This window comes from Schistocerca gregaria, chromosome 7 (assembly GCF_023897955.1).
Source record: "Schistocerca gregaria isolate iqSchGreg1 chromosome 7, iqSchGreg1.2, whole genome shotgun sequence".
Classification (NCBI taxonomy): domain Eukaryota; kingdom Metazoa; phylum Arthropoda; class Insecta; order Orthoptera; family Acrididae; genus Schistocerca; species Schistocerca gregaria.
In genome coordinates this window covers 318,003,606-318,022,665 of record NC_064926.1, presented here as the reverse complement: position 1 = coordinate 318,022,665, position 19,060 = coordinate 318,003,606, and the positions used below count along the sequence as shown (strand labels likewise).

General features: G+C 39.6%; 1 protein-coding gene across 1 annotated transcript in view; it reads left to right on the top strand.

Annotated features, from left to right (window-relative positions):
* LOC126282068 (juvenile hormone esterase-like) overlaps positions 1-19,060 on the top strand; it is a 102,541-nt gene that overhangs the window by 43,807 nt on the left and 39,674 nt on the right. The window contains exons 5-7 of the mRNA XM_049981513.1: positions 2,131-2,351; positions 12,073-12,238; positions 14,313-14,491. Of these exons, the coding sequence (XP_049837470.1) occupies positions 2,131-2,351; positions 12,073-12,238; positions 14,313-14,491 (566 nt within the window). The remainder of the gene's footprint in view (positions 1-2,130; positions 2,352-12,072; positions 12,239-14,312; positions 14,492-19,060) is intronic.

Sequence of the window (19,060 nt, the reverse complement as noted above, 5' to 3'; positions counted from 1 at the left end):
TAGAATGAAGGGTAGAGCCACGGATCGTAACACATCTCAAATGTAACGTCTACTGTTCAAAGTGTCGTCAATGTGAACAATAGGTGACCGAGACGTGTAACCAGTGGCACCCCATACCATCACGCCGGGTGATACGCCAGTATGGCGATGACGAATACACGCTTCCAATGTGCGTTCACCACGATGTCGCCAAACACGGATGCGACCATCATGATGCTGTAAACAGAATCTTGATTCATCCGAAAAAAATGGAGTTTTTCCATTCGTGCACTCAGGTTCGTCGTTGAGTACACCATCACAGGCGCTCCAGTCTGTGATGCAGCGTCAAGGGTAACCGCAGCCATGGTCTCCGACCTGATAGTGCATGCTGCTGAAATCGTCGTCGAACTGTTCGTGCAGATAGTTGTTGTCTTGCAAACGGCCCCATCCGTTGACTCAGGGATCGAGACGTGGCTGCACGATTCGTTACAGTCATGCGGATAAGATGCCTGTGAGCTCGACTGCTAGTGATACGAGGCCGTTGGGATCCAGCACGGATGTTCCGTATTACCCTCCTGAACCCACCGACTCGATGTTCTGCTAACAGTCATTGGATCTCGATTAACGCGAGCAGCAATGTCGCGATACGATAAACCGCAATCGCGATAGGCTACAATCCGACCTTTATCAAAGTCGGAAAGGTGATGGTACGCATTTCTCCTCATTACACAAGGTATCACAACAACGTTTCACCAGGCAACGCCAGTGAACTGCTGTTTGTGTATGAGAAAACGATTGGAAACTTTCCTGTGTCAGCACGTTATAGGTGTGGCCACCGGCGCCAACCTCTTGTGAATGCTCTGAAAAGCTAATCATTTGCATATCACAGCATCTTCTTCCTGTCGATTAAATTTCGCGTCTGTAGCACGTCATCTTGGTGGTGTAGCAATTTTAATGGCCAGTAATGTATGTACACCAACTAACGTGGCACCGATGAAGACCGCGATGTTCATCTGTTAACGCCATGAGGAAATATGTAGCCCCTACTGCAGTTTTCATGTCACTTACAATGCCTGACAACCTTGCCATGATACACTTACATAAATCTCCGTCAGTATCACAGGGCAAAACAAGAATTGCTTCTTCATAAACAAAAGAGTTTGTTGTGTTATTGTTTCTAAGATACAGAACACTGTCACAGATGATCTATAAAACCAAAATGTAAATATAACAGCCTTCTAGATGTAACCTGTTCAAGTTTGCTTGAAAGTAATCTACAGAATCGTTGTTGCTTCAAAAATTGGGTGTGTCAGGAAGGTTGCGTCACAGTTTTAATTATTTTTCAGGCACTCGGGTGCGATTTCACCATTGAAACTTTGAGAACTTACTGTCCATCAGTTCCAATAATAAATAAAAAATAGACTGAAAACTGAATTTCATGTACGTCCCCCCTCAACGCGACACAATCGCAATCTATAACGACAACGAGCAGGAGTGTCGCTTCTGATTGTGCTAGTAGGCTCTTGCACTTCTCCTTCTTAACTATATTTCACTACATCCTCAAAGACATAAAAACTGTTATTTCTATTAAATATAAAACACAATCTTTTACGTTAAATGAGAAATTACAATAAACGATATAAAATCAGTGAATCATGTTATGACAAGACGTTTTCGTTACGACATCCACAACATTTTTTGAAAACAGCATTAGCCCCTCCTCACTCAACATGAACTGCCATATCGAGTGAAATGGGCTAGGAATGTGGTCACCGCAGCTGCACTCGTATAGGTCCTAGACGTGGAGTAGATCATACACCGTCTGGTCAGTCTGATTTGGGCTATTGACGATTTCCCTAAATCATTAGTGGCTAATGCTGGGGTGGGTGCCTTCACTAACACCCACTTCCTCTTACATCAAGAGATTTGTGCTCCATCTCTATTTTTAAATTTGAGCCAAAGTAGAGTATGTACCTATCTTCCAAGAGAGGTCGATCTCAAGACACTGTTGTTCTGATATAATAGCCTGACAAACACAGTCCAGCCCTTTAAAAATGTTTCGAACAGTTAATAAAGCGCAGTATAGTATTACCTTAATTCGTTACTCTTTCATTGTGGGAGTGCTCTATCTTTGGCGTAATTTCTCTGCAGGACTCTTCAGTGGAGTGAGCATGGAGAGTGGGGTAGCAACGGCACCCTGGGCACTGACAGACAAACCCCGCGAGAGGGCGTACCGGATGGCGGAGGCGCTCGGCTTCCAGACGCAGGGCGATAACCACACTGACGACGACGACGCGAGGCTGGCTGCCTTCCTTCGTGCCGCCAATTACAAAGACCTCACCGACGACGACTCTATCGCACTCACGGATTTCGTAAGTGAATTATTTCCTAGCGCAAAACATGGATACCAGTTTAATCAGCAAATGGCTATTGAACCGTTTGTTCGAAACAAACAATTACTAAATACACAGTTAGTTACAGTTATAATTAAATACGTTTTCATAGATAAAAATCACGACAAACTTGTAATGTGGAGCATGTAAACAGAACAAATATAAAATACTTACGTACAATTAATTTTTTTAATGTATAGCCGTATGCTGACCATTTACATTATTAATGACTCATTACCTCTGTTCACAAATTTCTCTATGGTGTAGAAGGAGTCGTTGAGGAGAAACCTCTTTAATCCACACTTAAAAGCACTTCTGCTATCTGTCATGAATTTTATTTCCATAAAAGAATTTTATAGCTGCTTATTTCATCCCTTTCTGCGGCAAGGTTAAATCCATTATAAGGGAAGGGGGTTATTTTGCCCTCTATTGTCAAACATGTGAATATCTCTGTTGCTGTGAGACTTATGTGTGTCGCTGAAAACAAATTTTCGCAAGTGAAGAAAGGTACCGTGAGGCTGTGGTTAATGTTTCCAGCTACTTTTTTGCCTGAATAAAGAATTGTCTGAGAATATCATTTCACAAGACATCAGTGAACAAAAATATGCCAAATAACTTAACAATTTCTTTACACCAAAGTTGGCGTTAATTCTTTTGGCAAAAGTAACCGAACCTAATCGTTTAGCAGGTCCACTACATGGTTTTTACAGTCGAAGTTTTCAACATAAGCATACCTAACCTTTTTATTACTTCTTGTTGGTAAACTAGGTTAACAGGTGAGCAATTTTTGACAGTACAGAACTGCGTACCGTGCGTTTTATCAGAGCTTAAGGCTAGCCTATTTGTGCAACACTATTTCCTCTGTTAATACTTCTTTGCTCAGCTTCACAACAATGCTTGTATCATCTGCAAAATGTCTACTGTAATGCTTCTTTCTGATTCAAATAAAATGGCAGATCGTTAACATAAACAATAACAGTAGTGGGTTAGTGATCGAACACTATGGTACTTCCATTGCAATCTCTCCCAGTACAGGTGACGTAGTGACCGTGTTTGTATTACTCAAACAGCCTAAGATAACTTTTTGCATTCTATTTCGTAAATAAGAACTGAACCAGGCATGTGCTGAACTACATATTCCACAAAAAATTGACTTCCTCAGTAGAATATTATGAATGACACAATTAAATGGCTATGATAAGTCACAGAAGATCGCAATTGGTGATGTTTTATCATTAAAAGATCTTGTTATGTACTCAGTTAGTGTACAAATTGCTGACTCAGCAGAACAGTCCTTTTGAAAACCAAACTGTATTTGGCCAAGTATCACATTGGTACAGAAAATTATGTAAGGTGTGACACCGGCCGGTAGTCATTGACATCTGACGAGTCACTCTTTTTATAGAGACGCCCAACAATGGCGTATTTCACTCTTTATGGGCAAACACCCTGAGTTAATAATGCATTAAATAACATTACATATTAAAGAGACACAACAGTTTAGTGTCTTATTGGAAATAGCGCCTTCCCGCCAATGCGAACTTTTCCTATTTACATTCACCTTTATCTTCCTTATTTCATATGGATGTGTGAGATTAATTCTTATTTCACAAAATGTCCTCTGTATTGCTTCTTCAGTCTACTATTTTGCTTTCTCTTTTGAACTACTTGCACCATTTTCTCATCTATTTTTAAAAAGTAATAATTAAAAATATCAGCTATACATATCCTTCCTTTTATAGTGCTCTCTCTTTTAACAATAGTCCACACTGCTGACAGTCGTTTACCTCCAGATAGGCATGCGTCTCTTTAACTTCTGCTAGCTGAATGATACAGTACCTGCAAGGATGCTGCTATCGTGAGCAACACCGGTAGGTAAATTTTATGTATCCTAATTATAAATGGTTAAAAGCACGTCCAGATTACTTTCACTGCTAGAATCCTTTAGGAATTGATCTCTTCTTCCTGTCTGATAGAAGGAACAGTAATTCATCAACTTTTTTCATGATAACTTCACAAGTAACTAGTGGAGACCTGCATACTGTCACAAAAGTAAATATTACATTTCCCAGTAGTAACTCACAAGCACATGATTTTATATCCTGATAGATACAGAGCTTACTTATCTCTATATTTTTGTGTTTACATCCTTTTCTTACGAATCCGACAACTCCTCCTTTATCCATATGGTATCTACATGAGTATACAGTTACCTCACTTACTATTGTAATTTCTATCCCTCTAGTTTATGGTGTTCAGACAGGCAAATGACATGAATTCCTTTCCAGCTATTACAATCTTGTAAACAAATTAACAAGTCATTTACTTTATTTTTACCCCCTAATATTGTGATGAAGCACATTGAGTTCACTTTTCCCTCAGTTATTACAAGACGAACTGGTAGTTTCTGTCAATTTAATTCCCTTTAATGCTTTGTGTCTAAATTTTGTTCTGACGTAAATTCAGTGTCTCACTCGACCACAGGAATATTCCTCTGCGTACTGGAGGGCACCCTCGTGTTTTCTGCTAATAGATCTACTAATTTATTCTTACTCTTCCCATTCAGATGTAAACCATGATAAGAATCTACCCATCTTCATATCGCAACTACTGGAACAGTATCAGTACGAGATTTTTCATCCATCCGAAGTACTCCTCTCAGCTTTACGACCGCTCACCTTATGGCAAACCCAGGGCTGGTCATGGCGTCAGAGAACCTCCACAGAACCCGCGTTTGTCGCTGTTAGCTACTCCTCTTTCGTCCAGGTCACCCTTAAAATAGTTTTTTTTTTCACAAAGCTTGTGATCTGGTACTCAGAACATAATTTTTCCTGTAGCTGCTGTTTTACATCTCTCGCATGATTGCTACTTGTGTTTCACGTGACTTATCTGTAATTTTCTTAACGTTATTCTGCTCCTCCCCATATTTCACAACATCGGTATGAGGTTCTCCCTTCTCTAATTCCGGTAGCAAGAGAAATCTATTGCTTAGCAGCATTTCGAAATTTCCCCTGCTCACCCGCTCCTTACCACCTTTTCCAGCACCCTTCTCTTTTTCCGTTCAACTGTTGTAACTCAAATTTCCGTTTTTCTAACTCTGCCTGGCTGACGCAAATACTCGCCCCTTGTTGCTCGATTTTCCGGCTTTCCTGTCATGACATACAGTTCCATGGAAGAGACCCACTGATCACTCCATTCTGTTCCCCACTGCAACCATCCCAATGAAACTTTAACATACAATTTTCGCAAAACACTCACTGTTTACACAATCTGCGACAAAATCCGCACTTATCACATATGGCTGATAGATTTTACCGCTAGACAAAATAAAACAAATGTAATAGAAATTTATGTTACATTTTTCATAAGATGCACCAAAATGCAAACCTAAAATTACCACTAGGCACACTAAGAAAATACACTTTTTATGCTCTTTTGGCTTATTTCACACGGTACTAACACTTACACTAATGTAATTACACTTATACATACAGCAACAAGAAACAGTTAAAAGTAACTTCCAATCTCTTATTTAAGTAATTATGTACGAGAGAAGAACTCCCAACTAACTAACTGTAACACTCCACCTGTCACTTATCTGGTTTTGGCGTGTGTTCTCCCCAGCTAATTGACTAACAGATCAACAGAGAGTGCAAAACTGCCCCAATATCGGATAACGCAAAAAAAAGCAATAAGGTCCTGTGACTCGTGATTGAATTGCGGTGGCAGTGTTGACATTAATTGATTCAGAATTGATCACTTTTAATTAAAAAGGGGTGCACATTGATGTTATATTCAGCTATTGAACACCAGATGCAAATGTTGAACATAAAATTAATTAAGAAAGTGACTTGGGATTTCAACTACTACATTGAAAACAGATGCAGTCAATTAGCACAAATTTATTTTAACTCCCAACCTTCATTCATCATATTAAAAGACTCTCCTATCAGGCAGTGGTAATAAATTGCGTTTTCGTGGAGTAAAGTGCAATAACTCAAAAGTAATTCCTATCGACTGACCCTGGCGTAAGGCGAAGTGTGGCCCATGAAACCCTCGAGGAAACTTTGCTGACATGATCCAACAAATTAATCAGTGGCCAGAGCGGGCGCAATATCACTGAATACAGGGGCGTCATTGTGCGGACGTCGGCCGACCTCGTGGTGCTGCAAGGCTGTGCTCATCTATTCACTCCTAGCTATCTTGCTCAGTACATAGCTGAACCAAAACTTCCTATCTCTAAGCTCAATCGTTCCATTTGCTAAGTCCTAAACTGCAGAGATGCTCACTCTTTCTCAGGCAAGCTGAGTAAAGCACACCACATCCGCACTCCAGGCAAGTTGGGAACGGAAGACCACTACAGGGACTTCTCCCAGTCCGCTCTTTGCCTCTGTTTCCACTCCAGCAAAATCACTCACGCCAATTGCAGTGTAAGTCGCGTTAATTATGCGTTGCTTCCCAGTGCCAACTGATGCCTGCTCTGGGAAGTGAACAAATTCCCACAAAATTTCCCTTCCTCTCAACTTCTGCTTTTTAGCTCCTCCAGGGCACTCATCAAGGTTAGCGTCTGCACAAAACACCAATTTTTCCGGAATTCTGACTCCCAGGAGAGTACTTGAAATTCCTTGGTCCTATGTTCCCATCAGAGGCTGGCGAATTTCATTCTGTCGCTCTTCACCTGATTTACTTCCGACTCTGTGGACCGTGAATTCAGCGTGAAGTTGCTATAGATATGAACACGCATATTTTGGACTCTATTGACTGCTCCACCTTAGCTTTACATGGCTTACTCACATGTTTCACTGAAAACAGGATGACAGACATTTATCAACAGGCGTACAAGTTATCTGTCTGCTTTCCGGTACACCAGCATGGGGTCAACCACCCACTCACTATCACTCATCTTAAGGCAGCTGGAGGCCACGCCCCATTACCACTTTCTCAGAGCTTGAGCTGCCCTAAGCTGCCTATTGTTACTTCCCTTTGCCATTCCCCAGCCAGTCACAGTCAACTCAAATACTTCCCTGGGATAAACTAGCCTCCAGTAAATCAATGCGTTTCCACAAAGTTTTCATCTTGTGTGAATTACTTTAAAACCATCACCCGACATTAATTATTCCAATACGTCCATACTATACCCTCTACAAGATGCATTGTGCCTTGTCAGTCATTTTTGTGGAGCCCTACTGTTCACTCAACGTGAGTTAGGTGATCTTTAATGACTTCATGTAAGGGGCATAGCTCTTGCCATCTTACATAACTTAGCTGCTACATAGATACCTGTGTTTCAGTATTTGAGTGACAAATGAGATTAAAGCTTCAGATACCTAATACTATTGCGCTGCAAGCTAAAGCATGCATTTTAATGAATCCCACAACCACAAGACTGAGAGCTCAACCTAAGACACATAAACCTCATGTTTCATTGAGGCCTATTATTAATTCTAACAGTACACCGGCCTCCAAAGTCTCTCATCTGCTTAATGAAAGTCTGAAGCAGTGCTATACTCTTTATAAGTCACACTCAGATAAGAACACAAAATTAAAGATATTGAAATTTCTGCTGGTGCCAGGTTTGCCACGTTTGTTGTAACTAACCATTTCCAAATGTGCCAACTGAAAACTTAGTACTATATAAAAATATTGTTAATTGCAGAAATATCAGAAATCAAGGACATATTGCAGCTAATATTGTGAAACAATTACTTTACATTTAATGCAAAAGTGCACCAACAGAAAGAGAGTCTTGCCATGGGCAGTAGTATATCGAGTTTCCTGGCTAATATCTTCCTCAGCCATCTGGAAATTAAGTTCTGTAAAGAAAACAAAAGACTCAAAAGGAAAATAATATTTTACCAGAGATATGTTGATGATACCTTGCTGCTCTTTAATGGAACAAAAGAGAATATTGAAGAGCTACTACCATTGTTCAGTTCTTTCTGCAAAAGCACTGACTACAGATATATTCATCTTCGATCATGCCATATACAATAACATCTTTGAAGAGTTAGCAAAAGAGTTTATGGAAATGTACCTCTTGAGTGAAGTGATATGCATTAACAGGATGAAGGAACCAATGTATGATGGTGTTAAAAAGTTAAAAACACTTTTCTTGAATTATGTGGTAAGTTTACACTGTTTTGCACATTTTTCCATATTCGATTTCCAAAATTCATAACATCAAACCTTATCATGAGAGGAACGTGCATTTCACCTCGTTCAAGAGCAAAAATAAATCTTGTACTAAGACAACTTACGCCTGAGGATGACCCCACGGCGTCCGAAATGCATCGTGTAGTTAATAAAACACGAAAATGTTTGAGTGAAGACATTTTGAGTAGCATGGAGAGCATGGAGAGCTGCATAAAACCAGTCTCAGGACTGAAGACCACAACAACAACAAGAACCAATGTCCCTTCCAGATGCAAGCCAGCTGTTTCCTGAAGATGGCCTAATAAGATGAAAACTGGTTCGAAATAAACATAATCATGTTGAGCAAAAAGAATGTACTTGTATTTAACCTTAAATGTGGCATTGTTCTACCAAAAAGTATCGCAAGATTCCATAAATAACATAATAAACTGAATTCATCTGTTTTATATTTGCATTAATAAATATCATTCGGCCAGCAAAAGTGCCTGATCTAAGATGTTTCATTAAAACAAGCTGTGGGTTTTCATCTAAGGATTTGCCTTAACTGTTTTCCCAAAAACTTAGCACTTCGCCTATCTATTTCTTGTATTTCATTGTTTGGATACACAACTGTAATGACTTGAGAAGTTCTATGAGTATTATTGCCTTGGTACATGCTTAGTATTATAAAAGTTAGCTGTAATCCATTTGTTTTGAACGATCTGTCAATGCTTTCAAATATTTAATTAACTGTCTCTTCATTAAGAGGACTGGCGAACGTTTTATCCCTATACTTATCGTTTAACACGGCTTCTTCACTTTATGTTTAAGCTTATTTACCGCTTCTCGTTATTTCCACCTCTTTTCTTTCGATTTGTTTGTATTTATTATTACTAGCAATCCACCACGATCCATTCTTTGTGTATGTTCAGTCCAATTTCTCCTATTTTATTCTGACTTTTCTTTTACATTGCAAATGTTTAACTCATTTCTGTTATCAGTATTTTTCATTCTAATTATTTCACGTTTCTTGGCTCTTCTTAGAAAGCTCTTCTCCATATTTGATTATGCATTTCTTAGTACTTGTTCGCCCTCCATGATTCACTTCCATAAAATAGTGTCACTAGGGTAACAGTCTTGTAACACTTTAATATCGTACGTTTCCCTAGGTTTGAGAGTTTTATTAAAAAGCTGCTGATTGTTCTGCAAATTTTACTAAGTGTACTAACTTTATTTTGTATGTTGCTTCGTCATAATTTCACGTTACATCACATCCTAAATATTTGAAATGTTTGACTTGTTCTATTATTTTAGTTTAATGACAAATTTTAATCCATGATGGGTGCTTTCCTATAAAAGCTATAGTTCTAGTTTTCTGCACAAGAATTTATATATTATATTTGTAACAGATGTTATTCAATTAATAAACATCTAGCTGCAGTGCATTTTCTTTCCTTGAAACAAGTGTAAGGTAGACAGGGTAAACAAATGGTTTTAATACTGATATGTCAGTCAGCTATGCTACAGTGTTTAAGTATTAAATAGAATAAAAGATACACCAAATTCGATCTCACTTCTTTTGTTTGTATGGATTAAGTCTTTTAGTTTCCGACTAAAACCTGCACACATAATATATTTTCGGACTGGCTCTGAACTTCTAACATGAGATTTCAGAAATATCGTTTACAATTCATTATAAACCATAGATAATTCTTAAAAATTATCGAAAGTCTTCTCAAATTTTAAAAATACTGTGATTCTTGGATAAACTCTCTTTGTTTTTCAAAAACTTGTCCTTAAATTAAAATAGTGTGACTAGTTAAATGTACTTCGCAGTCTATCACTTGTTCATCAGTAAGTAAATATTCAGTTGTTGCTTTCACTCTGCTGTTAATAATTCCAAATTATAGTTTGCAAGTTTCGTCCAGTAGTTCTATTGCTCTTAGTTATATCAAACTGTTTTTCTCCTCTTATTCACACGTTGGTTGTTCTTCCAGTTCTGAAGGATATTCTTTTGCTTCCAACACATATAAAAATATGTAGCAGTCTAAAATAAAGCAGCATTCCCCATGCATAATCAACACTGAATTAAATCAGTCCTTAGCATTTGCTCTCTGGCGCTTATAGCCTCCATAATTTATTTTATATTAATATCATCCATTCATTTTAGCTTATATACTTTCGACAGACTGTAAAATTTTATGTTTTTCTCCAGTCCTTTTCCTAATGTTGTTTAATTTAGCTGTCTTCCTTTCTGACAGGTCCAATGCTTTATGTTTCACAATCCCATGCTTGTATCACTGGCAAAAAGTAGACAATTTGCGTCTTTTGACAATACTAGTGGAAGATATACGCTTCATATTAGAAACAACAGAGGAACAAAATCAGAAACAATGGAGCACTACATCTGCTTACTTAGAATTTTGATTACAAAACATCTCATAGTATAATCTGGAATATCCCGTACAGTATGAGATTAGGAGTAAATGCTAACCAATGAATATTGTTCATTCTGAAAAATGATATCTTTCTTGTAGTTTCTTATAGTAACACGGTATCCTACATAAAGTGTATACTTTCTCATTACTTTAGAAAGTTTTCTGTTTCAGGTGATACTGTGGCAGTGCACCACATAATGTGATAAAAATGATACTGAATAACTTCGCAAATGTAACAAAACTGATGACGTAATGAAATAAATACTATCACAGAAAAGTAACGAAGACAGTAATCAATTAATATGATCTGTGAATGTAGCTGCAATCTCTGTACCTTTTGCAAAACGATCGCTTTTTCTTCCCTTTTGTTTCTTCGTAGTGTGAGATGCCAATTTGTGACGAGGCACAAAACGTGTAAAGTTTCATTTAATATATAGCCTAAATATAATCAAATATTACTCAGAAGTGTTGTAAAGTTTTATATGTACCAACTCCTATATTCATGAAGCACCAACATCAACGTTTTTATGCAAATTTTATAGGGAAACGTTGGTGCAGAGGTCAGCACCATTGTTCCAAATGATAACGGCCCAGAGTCGTAATAAATGTCTTAATATTTGCTAATTTTGACAAATAGAAACAAATGTAAAAGTAAGAGAAGTCTCTTGATTAGTGATTCTTCCTTTGATACAGTAACAGTAATCAGTTTTTCCAATATTCACTCAAATTTCAGTAAAATGACTTCAGTAAAATATTTTGATTCCTGCTTAACGGAAACTACGAGAATCCCCTTAACGTTACCATTTCACTAAAGTAAATCAAATAACTAATAAAATTCAACTGCAGTAATAATAGCAGACATTTTGTCAGTGGATGGTGTCTTTTAATCCCAAAACATCGTCTCGGGCAAACTAACGGCGAAAAGTACCACAACGGAGTCACTGTCGTAAGTAATTTTCCAGTTGTGAAGCGGCCAGAATAACACTAACTCCAACGTTTCGTACCTCATAAATAACAATATGTAAAAGAACCACCACAACACCTCGTATACAGTTATGCCGAACCGCTCTTATTTAGACCCATGAGTAGCTAATATCTTTCATTCTAAGAACATTGCGCCCCTTATTCAGGAGAAGCGCTGTCCATTGGCGCTGGCGTTCCTGCCCGTCGTGGAACCGCCGTCGGACTCAGCGGTGATCGTCGAGCCTCCAGCGGACGTTCTCAAGGCAGGCAGCTACAACCAGGTGTCCATCATGCTGGGTGTCACTTCCGGAGAAGGGGCCGTCGTACTCATGTGTAAGTAAAAAGACTGTGAATTCTCTGGCTCCATTTCCTCTGCTTATATCATCCGTGATTCCTTGCATTTTTTATAAAGCTATAGTCAAACTCTACGTCTATACATTGTACTGTGGCGTGGGGATTCTCCTGCCTCCTTTGAGATTCTGGATCGAGTTCAGAGTATTTTGCTACGTTTTGGCTCAATTACTTGATTTATAAAAAAAACTACAATTATTGCACACTCCAGAAGAACTTACACTATGATTTATTTGGATCTGAGAATAGTGCTCGTCTCAGTTTGACTGCATTAGTTGAAAAATTTGACGGTGGAGTGTGTAAAATCCCAAAGTCATTGATTGACAGTCGTAGGACAGGTCCTCACATTTTATCTTTATTCTGTTTGTTGAGGCTGATTACCTTTGGCTGTGTTGAATCTTTCTGTAGTATTGTATGAATTAACAAGACAAGTACACTACTGGCCATTAAAATTGCTACACCAAGAAGAAATGCAGATAATAAACGGGTATTCATTGGACAAATATATTATACTAGAACTGACATGTGATTATATTTTCACGCAATTTGGGTGCGTAGACCCAGAGAAATCAGTACCAAGAACAACCGACTCTGGCCTAATACCGGCCTTGATAAGCCTGGGCATTGAGTCAAACAGAGCTTGGATGGCGTGTACAGGTACAGCTGCCCATGTAGCTTCAACACGATACCACAATTCATCAATAGTAGTGACTGCTGTGTTGTGACGAGCCAGTTGCTCGGCCACCACTGACCAGACGTTTTCAATTGGTGAGAGATCTGAAGAATGTGCTGGTCAGGGCAGCAGTCGAACATTTTCTGTATCCAGAAAGGCCCATAGAGGACCTGCAACATGCGGTCGTGCATTATCCTGCTGAAGTGTAGCGATTCGCAGGGATAGAATGAAGGGTAGAGCCACGGGTCATAACACATCTGAAGTGTAACGTCCACTGTTCAAAGTGTCGTCAATGTGAACAAGAAGTGACCGAGACGTGTAACCAATGGCACCCCATACCATCACGCCGGGTGATACGCCAGTATGGCGATGACGAATACACGCTTCCAATGTGCGTTCACTGCCATGTCGCCAAACACGGATGCGACCATCATGATGCTGTAAACAGAGCCTGGGTTCATCAGAAAAAAGGACGTTTTGCCATTCGTGCACCCAGGTTCGTCGTTGAGTACACCATTGCAGGTGCTCCTCTCTGTGATGCAGAGTCAAGGGTAACCGCAGCCATGGTCTCCGAGCTGATAGTCCATGCTGGTGCAAACGTCGTCTAACTGTTCGTGCAGATGGTTGTTGTCTTGCAAACGTCCCCATATGTTGCCTCAGGGATCGAGATGTGGCTGCACGATCCGTTACAGCCATGCGGATAAGATGCCTGTCATCTCGACTGCTAGTGATACGAGGCCGTTGGGATCCAGCACTGCGTTCCGTATTACCCTCCTGAACCCACCGATTCCATTTTCTGGTAACAGTCATTGGATCTTGACCAACGCGTGCAGCAATGTCGCGATACGATAAACCGCAATCGCGATAGGCTACAATCCGACCTTTATCAAAGTCGGAAACGTGATGGTATGCATTTGTCCTCCTTACATGAGGCATCACAACAATATTTCACCAGGCAACGCCGGTCAACTGCTGTTTGTGTATGAGAAATCGGTTGGAAACTTTCCTGATGTCAGCACGTTGTAGGTGTCGCTACCGGCGCCAACCTTGTGTGAATGCTCTGAAAAGCTAATCATTTGCATATCACAGCATCTTCTTACTGTCGGTTAAATTTCGCGTCTGTAGCACCTCATCTTCGTGGTGTAGCAAAATGAGTGTAAAAGGATAAACGCAAAACACCATATGCCATTACACACTTAATTTCTACAAACTTTCCAGAAAACCTCGAGACCAAACTGTCAGTTTAACGTTGGTGGGAATAGAAATCAGAAACTGTTTATCGCAGAGTGCTGTAGAAGCTGTTAGACACACGTTGCGTAGTCTTGTAGCGCCATGATTCACACAAATGCGAGCTCTTTGTAGAAAAGAGTCCATATGTTCCAGTGTCCAGTCTGCTAACAGAAGCGGGGATCGCCGACATGAAGGAGAACTTCACGGCGCTGGTCGGCTCCCAGCTGCCGCTGCCCACGGAGGAACAGCGGACCCGAGCAGCTGAACAACTGGAGCAATTCTACTTTGGGGACGAGGGCTTCTCTATGAAGCAGATGCAAGCTGTTATTGATGTAAGCATACGGCATTCGCCGCTCCACTGTGGCAGGAAAACACTGCGAAACTGTTTTGAGATAGCTTCAGCCTGACTTCCGTATCATTCGCCAAACGTGAAGGATGCGAGCCGATTTAAGAGGCATTCTTGGTTTGCGCACTTGGAAGAGCAGTTTTCTGAACAAGTTGAGGTTTTTGATTCTGACAAAGAAATGTGTGTAAGCCTCCTCTTAAGGCTCTGCTAAATTTGTTTCTGATGACGTACGAGAGGTGGTGGGAGAGAGGAGATCGTGTAATCATTAAATGTGTTTAGTGAAGGAGCCCTTCACGGATGGCTGATTGTAACAGCCTGGCCGTACAGTTGAGGGCTTTAGTTGAAGATGTACTACGTCAGGCATACCTTGGAGTTTCTCTGTAGCACTACTATGCGTCTTCTAAAGATAACCTCTCGCTGCAGAATATACCACTCGGTTGCGGTTACGTTTATGAAATGGGACTGTAACTATTACGATCATGAAAAAATACAAGAATATTGTTCAGAGAAGAGTCCAAAAATTTGTTACAACGGATACGATTTTACTGAATGATCCACTTCTTGAAACAAATTTAAACGTTACACATGAGGCATTACACATCTCACTCGTATAAATAGTTACTGGACATTCGTGAGTTCAAATGGTTCAAATGGCTCTGAGCACTATGGGACTTAACATCTTAGGTCATCAGTCCCCTAGAACTTAGAACTACTTAAACCTAACTAACCTAAGGACATCACACAGAACCATGCCCGAGGCAGGATTCGAACCTGCGACCGTAGCAGTCGCGCGGTTCCGGACTGAGCGCCTAGAGCCGCTAGACCACCGCGGCCGGCATTCGTGAGTAATAATGATGTTGAACATAGATTCTGTACTAACCTTGAAGGTAGGTTTTAACATATGATCTCAGAAAGATTGACTCAGTTTCATAACACAGTTATACAGTGACTTAACGTTTGCGATCGCACCTGGGTTTGGATTCCATCCGACTCTGCTTGCTACCATAAGAGAGTTTCTGTCTCGAGGATTTCAACCAATCACCGTCCACGAAGTCTGCGCTACAATATATGTGGTGTTTTGTTCAGCCAATAGCAAGCGACGACGTTGTTTCCAGGTGGATTGTGAAGCCTTAACTCATCACCAATACGCCACCGGCGTTCTCTGCCATACAGCAAGTCTTGTGACATATTGCACCATTGTTGGCAACCGGAATAAAATAATAATTGGATCCTTTCACCGACCTCCCAATTCAGATGATACAGCTGCTGGAAGGTTCAAAGAAAACTTGAGTTTGATTTCAAACACGTACCCGACTCATACGATAATAGTTGGTGGTGACTTTAATTTACACTCGATATGTTGGCGAAAATACATGTTCAGTTCCTGAGGTAAGCATAAAATATCATCCGAAATTGTGGTAAATGCATTCTCTTCTCGAAAAGGTAGTTCATGAACCCAAGCCAATAGAAAATGGTTGTGAAAACACACTGGACGTCTTAGCAACAAATAATCCTGAGTTAATAATGAGCTTCAAAACTGATTCAGGGATTACTGAACACAGGGTTGTCGTAGCGAGATTGAATATTGTAATTACCAAATCCTCGAAAAATAAGCGAAAAATATACCTATTCAAAAAAGCTGATAAAAATTCGCTTGACGCCTTCCTGAGAGACAATCTCCACTCACTCAAAATTAATAATATAAGTGTAGACCAGATGTGGCTTAAATTCAAAGAAATAGTATCGGCAGCAATTGAGAGATTTATACCAAATACATTAACAAACGACGGAGCTGATCCTTCTTGATACACAAAACGGGTTAGAACACTGTTGCAGAAACAACGAAACAAACATGCCAAATTTAAACAGACGCAGAATCCCCAAGATGGGTGATCTTCTACAGAAGCTCTAAATTTAGGGCGGACTTCAATGCGAGATGCATATAACAGTTTCCACAACGGAATTTTATCTCGAAACCTCGCAGAAAATCCAAAGAGATTCCAGTCGTATTTGAAGTATGTTAGAGGCAAGAAAAAAATCAATGCCTTCCTGCGCTATAGCAATGGAGATACTATCGAAGACACTGCTGCCAAAGCAGAATAATTAAATACAGCCTCTGAAATTCCGTCACAGAAGAATAAGAAGTAAATATTCCAGAAATCGAATCGAGAACGGCTGCCAACATGAGTAACGTAGAAGTAAATATCCTCGGGAGTAGTGAAGCAACTTAAATCACTTATTAAAGGCAAGTCTTCTGGTCTTGACTGTATATCAGTTAGGTTCCTTTCAGAGTGTGCTGATGCATTAGCTCCATACTTAACAATCGTATACAACCCTTCGCTCGACGAAAGAACCGTACCCAAAGACTGGAAAGTTGAAAGGTCACACCAATGTTCAAGAAAGGTAGTTGGAGTAATCCACTAAATTACAGGCCCAAATCGTTAACGGCGATATGCAGCAGGATTTTGGAACATATATTGTGTTCGAACATTATGAATTACCTCGAAGAAAATGGTCTATTGGCACACAGTCAACATGGGCTTAGAAAACATCATTCTTGTGAAACACAAATAGCTCTTTATTCGTACTGTGTTAAGTGCTACTGACAAGGGATTTCCGGAAGGCTTTTGACACGGTACCACACAAGCGGCTCGTAGTGAAATTGCGTGCTTATGGAATATCGTCTCAGTTATGTGACTGGATTTCTGATTTCCTGTCAGAGACGTCACAGTTCGTAGTAATTGGCGGAAAGTCATCGAGTAAAACAGAAGTGATTTCTGGCGTTCGCCATGGTAGTTTTATAGGCCCTTTGCTGTTGTTTATCTATATAAACAATTTGGGAGACAATCTGAGCAGCAATCTACGGTTGTTTGTAGATGACGCTGTAGTTTATCGACTAATAAAGTCATCAGAAGATCAAAACAAACTGCAAAATGATTTACAAAAGATATCTGAATGGTGCGAAAAGTGGCAGTTGACCCTAAATAACGGAAAGTGTGAGGTCATCCACATGAGTGCTAAAAGGAACAAGTTAAACTTCGATTACACGATAAATCAGTCTAATCTAAAAGCCGTAAATTCAACTAAATACCTAGGTATTACAATTACGAACAACTTAAAGTGGAAGGAGCACATAGAAAATGTTGTAGGGAAGGCTAACCAAAGACTGCGCTTTTACTGGCAGGTCACTTAGAAAATGTAACAGACCTACTAAGGAGACTGCCTACGCTAAGCTTGTCCGTCCTCTTTTAGAATACTGCTGCGCGGTGTGGAATGCTTACCAGATAGGACTGACGAGTACATCGAAAAAGTTTAAAGAAAGGCGGCACGTTTTGTATTATCGTGAAATATAGTATAGAGTGTCACAGAAATGATACAGGATTTGAGCTTGAAAGAAAGGCGTTTCTCGTTGCGACCGAATCTTCTCACGAAATTCCAATCACCAACTTTCTCCTCCGAATGCGAAAATATTTTGTTGACACCGACCTACACAGGGATAAACGATCACCACGATAAAATAATGGAAATCAGAGTTCGTACGGAAAGATATAGGTGTTTATTTTTCCCGCACGCGATACGAGATAGGAATAACAGAGAATTGTGAAGGTGGTTCGATGAACCCTCTGCCAGGCACTTAAATGTGATGTGCAGAGTATCCATGTAGATGTAGATTTGCTCCGTATCAATTTAATGTATGTGTTACACTTGCCGCTCTTAATTATTTTTTCCTTTTTCTTAATGGGGCATTCTCAAAGACACTAACAATTTTGCAAACCACGAATTAAGCCAGAAACACCAATGCCAATTCACCTTGACTTCAAACCACTCATCTTACACAGTACCTCGCCCTTAGGTCTGATTCACTTCGAAAATTCTTTATTACTACCTTGCTCCTGTTCGAGTATTATACATTCACATTTCGGAATATTTTCCATCAAGGTTATCTAACTGATTTAGAATTTCTTTCTTGATGCATTACTTAATAATTCGTCTTCTTGTTGGCATTGTTGCAGTCATAATATACTACGAGATAATCTTATTCGTAATTTTAAGATTTCTTTGTTTACTGTCATTTTTCTCTTTTTACTCAGCACATTGCTGTCCATGTAAACTTTATCTCTTATCACTTCTCTCGCTTTACTCAGTGCATTTCTATCGATACAAAATAAATAAGCACTAATTAAGCAAATAATAATGCACCGAAACCTGCTTCCATCTTTCGGTATTTTCCTGCTTTTTTAACATTTCAAATTCACTAGTTTCCGATGGGAGCCAGTTGTTGTCTACTTGCAGTTGAGGGTATCTTGCTATTGGTACCATAAAATTCTTCCATCGATAATGCGTTCTCATTTCAGTCATTCAGCTCTCTGTCGTCTCTCTCTCACTCACCAGGTACATAATTCAGGGTTATTATTTGTAACAAACTGTATTAATTAGAGAAAAGTAGTTGTATTGTAATCCTATAACAGAAAAGCAGATTCATTAATCATTCATATACTACATTACACACATTAACAGAATTCTTGGACATAATTTAATTTACGTGTCGTTAAGA